The following is a 4,969-nucleotide window of genomic DNA, read 5'->3' on the forward strand; positions in this document are numbered from 1 at the left end:
TATCAAATTAGAGTCAAGACATTCAATAATGAGGTATGCACTTACGCCACATTTTTGGCTGATCTACTTTACATTTCATGTGAATGATGTGTTATATATATATATATATATATATATATATATATATATATATATATATATATATACACACATAATGTTTGATCTTCTGTAGCTCGTGTTTTTGATCGATTTCATTCACTGTAGTACAGTATCTTCAATTGCAAAGGTAGTGACCGTATTAAACAACAGTATTGCAAGATCATGCAAATTAGAAATATATGTAATTATCTTGCTTTCTTTTGACAATATGTGACAGCATTAAGTTCTTTTGTATCTTCATACATACAGACAGACAGACAGACAGACACGCACACACACACACATATATATATATATATATATATATATATATATATATATATATATCGCACTAACACATGACATCTTGATCATCTCTTATTTTCTTTTATAGGTTGATATAAGACTGATATTTTCCTTGTCGGAGTACATTCGCGATAATTTGTATAGGAAAGTTATCTGTATTAAATCTTCATATTTTTCAAATAAATAATATCATTGAAGACTTTATTTTGGCTGAATATTCCTCTTTTATGACGTAATTGCTCTAACATCCTATATCAGAATGAGAAAGAGGATATAAGCAGATAAGCAGTAAGGGATGTCCAGATAAATAAAAAACTAACATACTTTACTTAATATTGCGACCATGGTGACATAAATGGTATCTGCAGATTCCATTCTTAATCATTCCATTGTGTATTTCATCGTTTTCATACCGTACATACTGCCACTGCAGTCACACCACTAATAAACGCCACTAGATTTTAATAGGGACTATGGTATTCCAGGGACACCCTCATGCGGATTGGAACTGAATTTACTAAAAGTGAACCATGTCATCGTGGATATTCACTAACACTTCACTCCGTGACGTTTGCGCCTAGTTATGGGCTAATTATTTCGGGCTACACCTGCCTCTTTGGTCATTTTAGTATCATGTGTTGTGATGGCCATGTCACTGGAATCGCCATCAGTAAGGACTATAGCAATGTTGGCCATGTCAGATCGGTCGCCATTACTCTCGCTAAAACACTCTGTGAGAAGAACCCTCAAGGCGTCAAAAGTGTTGGTGTAATCTTTCGCGGCGAATGTTGTGGCTCAGAATGTATCCAGAATATATTGCGTACTGTCATATGTCTTCAGGTGAAATACTGTGATAGTTCTGTCGCAGAAGGTGAGGGCGCCTATCCTTGTCTTGCCTTGACCTATGTCAACTGCCTTCACCACTTCTTTTACGAGCTCGAACTGTTGAATGAAGTAAGGAAGCCAGATGCTGCTTAATGAGTCAATCACAAATATTACATCAGCAATACATCCACATATCTCCGGCTTAGAGGCATTCCTTAGAGCTGTAAGTAGAGACAAATTTTAGAGCGCAAAGAGAAAACATAGATTGTGACAATTTAAAATGGTATATCTGAAAATGCCAATGAGTATATCTAAATTAAACGATACGGAAAATTATGAACCCAAGTAGATTGGGAATTTAGTTATGTGTCTCTTCTACTCATAAACGGCTCGCAGAATATTATCAATTTAAATTGTAGTCTGGTCGAGATGTGCTTTAAGGTTTGAGGCTTTTTATTGCCAATTTTAGATGATATATTTATACAGCATACTCAGATGAACTTAGCTCAGATCGGGGGAATAAGCTTCGATATGCATTTGTACGTGACCATCTGTATGTTTTCCTTGATGCGTTTGTACCTCCTTGTCTAGGAAACATTATTTAACTTTTGATTGTATATAGTTGAAAAGTTAATGGTATTGTTATCTAAACAAATTCTAACTTTGTCTTTCATTTGGACATATATGGGTTAAGGCTCCTATCCCTATTAACTTGTTCCGATATGTAGATAGAGAGATACTACAAAAGGAGCAAGAACAACATATTATATTATTATGATGTGAAATGATGTTTGTGTCGCTCATAACATAGTGTCTGCCCGCTTTCCCTGGCATGATGTCGTACACGACATAAAAGTTAATTACATTCCAGGTTTCTGATATAAACTGCCATCAAGGAAAGTTAATCTAGTGACACAGTCGAACATTTTGGCATGTTGGCAGCATTCAGCTTCAATATAGATAACAATTTGCACATATATAAACATCGATGATAGTCATATAAAGTAATAAAATGTTCTAGTACAGAAAATGCCTGTAGGCAATTGCTTAAGAACAAACTTGCACTGTAATATAAAAAGTTTGATTTATTTTTGTTGTTGTTGTTGTTGTTGTAAGGTTTAACGCCAATTTTCAGCACACGATTGGCTATACATTGCGGCCAGTATTAATGGTGGAGGAAGAACCCGGGAAAACCCCAGAAAGTTCCTCCGACCCACGAGAAGCTACTGGCAAGCTTTCTCACATATCCACATTAGCCGAATCCGAGACTCGAACACACGCAGACAGAGGTGAGATGGCAGTGATCCGTAACGGAGAGCGATTTAGACTACTCAGCCACTCGGGGCCCCTAAAAAGTTTGATGAATGTAACAGAGATGCTTCTAACATGAGTCTTAAAAGTTAATAACCTTTACATTAGTTGTTCGAGACTTTTTTAAACAACAACGACACAATATATTAGAACATTTATGACCAACTCAGAGGTCAATGCACTATTACATGTAATGAAAGTACAGTAAGTATATTATGATATTATATCGAGAAGTTTCACAATACTCATAAGAAGGTAAATGCAAATATTCTCTGAAGGTTAATTAAATCTCTTTAAAAAATTAACATTTGTCACACATAATTACGTCCAGTTAGCTTGGGTATCAAAGGAACAATTAATTCCTGATTACCACTGATAATTGTTTATTAGACGCAATACCAGGAATCTATATCAAATGTATGCAATGAACAGAATTTGTGCATGCCCTTCCCGGCCAGCGCTCATGCATTTCTAAAGATAACGATAAAACGTATGGGATGCAATATGAAATTTTCTTAGCATTAACTAATCATTTTGAAAGGCACGGATAGATTGATTGCCAATAAGAAAACTATGATGAAATAGCGAACTGGAGAGGCTGATATTGACATGATGTACTTTTATCAATATAAATTTGTACCTAAACCATCACAAAGTGGCTTTATGCCAGTTGAACAAAGTTTCATTCTGAAAAAATGGACGATATTAAACTTATATTATATAGTTTGTCCAATACTATTGATGCAAAACCGGTTGGTAGCGTTCTCGGCTTCAACAATTATATACACTTCATCGTGGATGAAAATACATAGACAAAGCTTACCTACCTGTAGACATCATCACGGCTTGAGTTATTGTCATCGTTGTTATCGTAGTTGTCGTCTTTGGTGTAGTGGTAGTTGACGTTATGCGTTTCGTTGTGGTGCTTGTGGTTGGCATGGTGAGATGAGCCGAGATGGAACAATACATAACAAAATACTGGTGCATAATTCCAATTTGTTATATTTCAAGTACTGGATGTTGTTGTTGTTATGGGGTTTAACGCCATTTATCAGCACAGGATAGGCTATACATGGCGGCCAGTATTAATGGTGGAGGAGGAACCCGGGAAAACCCCGGTAAGAACCACCGACCCACAAGAAGCTACTGGCAAGCTTTCTCACATACCCACATTGGCTGAATATGAGACTCGAACCGGCGCAGACAGAGGTGAGATGGCAGTGATCAGTAACGGAGAGCGCTTTAGAACACATGGCCACTCCGGGCCCCCCTACTGGATATCAAGTGATGCTTGATTGCACAAGATGTGCGGTTAGGGTAAGATTTAGGGAAGATGATTTAAACACAAGAAGAATAAAATATTAACGGTGATAATGACATGGTTTGAATGATGAAATTTTACAATGATTATTAATAAGGAACACATAGTTAACACTTAATGTTGAAAGGGAGAAATTTCAGCCACGTAGTGAAAGTTCCTTACCTATGCAAGTCTTGTGGCTGAGAAGTTTTGTGAATGCGTCGGACTGTAACTCCGTGAGGTTTTCTAGAATGTGCATATAGCCTGACTTTGGTGAACTCACTATCTCCTTTCGCTCCACCTTTTTACATCATTGCCGATTCCGATGGCAAAAACTGGCTACACCTGCCTCTCTGGTCACATTAGCCTCATTATAATGTGCAGGCCATATCACTGGAATCGCAATCCGTAAGGGCTATAGCGATGTTGGACACGTCTGATCGGTCGCCTTTCCTCTCGCTAAAGAACCATCCAGGCGTCTAGGTGATGGTTTCAGATTCCGCGGCGAATTCTAAGGCGGAAATGGCATGCAGAATATTTTGCTTATTGTAATGTCTCCAGGTGAAAGGCCTTTATTCTTCTGTTGCTGAAGGTGAGGGCGTCTATCCTTGTCTTGCCGTGAGTGACGGGAAGCAGATTCATCACTTGTTTGACGAGATCAAGCTGTTGACTGAAGTATAGAGGCCAGATGCTATGTGATGAGTCGATCACAAACACCACATCAGCAAAGCTCCATATGTGTTCGTCGCAGAACTGGAAGTAGAGAGGAATTTAGAGCGTAAATGCAAAACATAATTTGTGACAATCATGACTACGTTATTACAATTGTATGTCTGAAGCATATCAATGAATATATACGAAGCTACAATGCAATCTCAGTGTAAGGGAACGTATTATCCAATCGACTACCACTAGGAAATTGTCAAAAGATTCGACGCGACGAAAAGATTTTGCGTGATACTTTCATCATTTACAAGATCATTTTTATAAAATGACAGAACAAAACAGTTCAGCCCTATTATTAAGAATGCGCCAAGAATGATAAAAATGTTGTTTAAAACTAACTTTCTAACATGATTAGCATTCTATCTTATTCATACAAACTCTCTCATTCTAAGGACAGCGGGATAGCTCACTCGATAAATCACC

The 4,969-nt window shown here is 37.4% G+C and overlaps 1 protein-coding gene across 1 annotated transcript; it reads right to left on the reverse strand.

Moving 5' to 3' along the window:
• Positions 1-569: 569 nt before the first annotated feature.
• Positions 570-4,564, reverse strand: LOC149772558 (collagen alpha-4(VI) chain-like). The gene is made up of 2 exons (XM_089947660.1): positions 4,004-4,564; positions 570-1,430 (listed from the first exon to the last, which is right to left on the reverse strand). The coding sequence occupies exons 1-2, from the start codon at positions 4,077-4,079 to the stop codon at positions 1,180-1,182; spliced, it is 327 nt and encodes a 108-aa protein (XP_089803786.1). The 5' UTR covers positions 4,080-4,564; the 3' UTR covers positions 570-1,179.
• Positions 4,565-4,969: the final 405 nt, after the last annotated feature.

The sequence above is a fragment of the Sinohyriopsis cumingii genome, unplaced genomic scaffold, assembly GCF_028554795.1.
Source record: "Sinohyriopsis cumingii isolate HCF-2022 unplaced genomic scaffold, ASM2855479v2 utg001397l, whole genome shotgun sequence".
Classification (NCBI taxonomy): Eukaryota; Metazoa; Mollusca; class Bivalvia; order Unionida; family Unionidae; genus Sinohyriopsis; species Sinohyriopsis cumingii.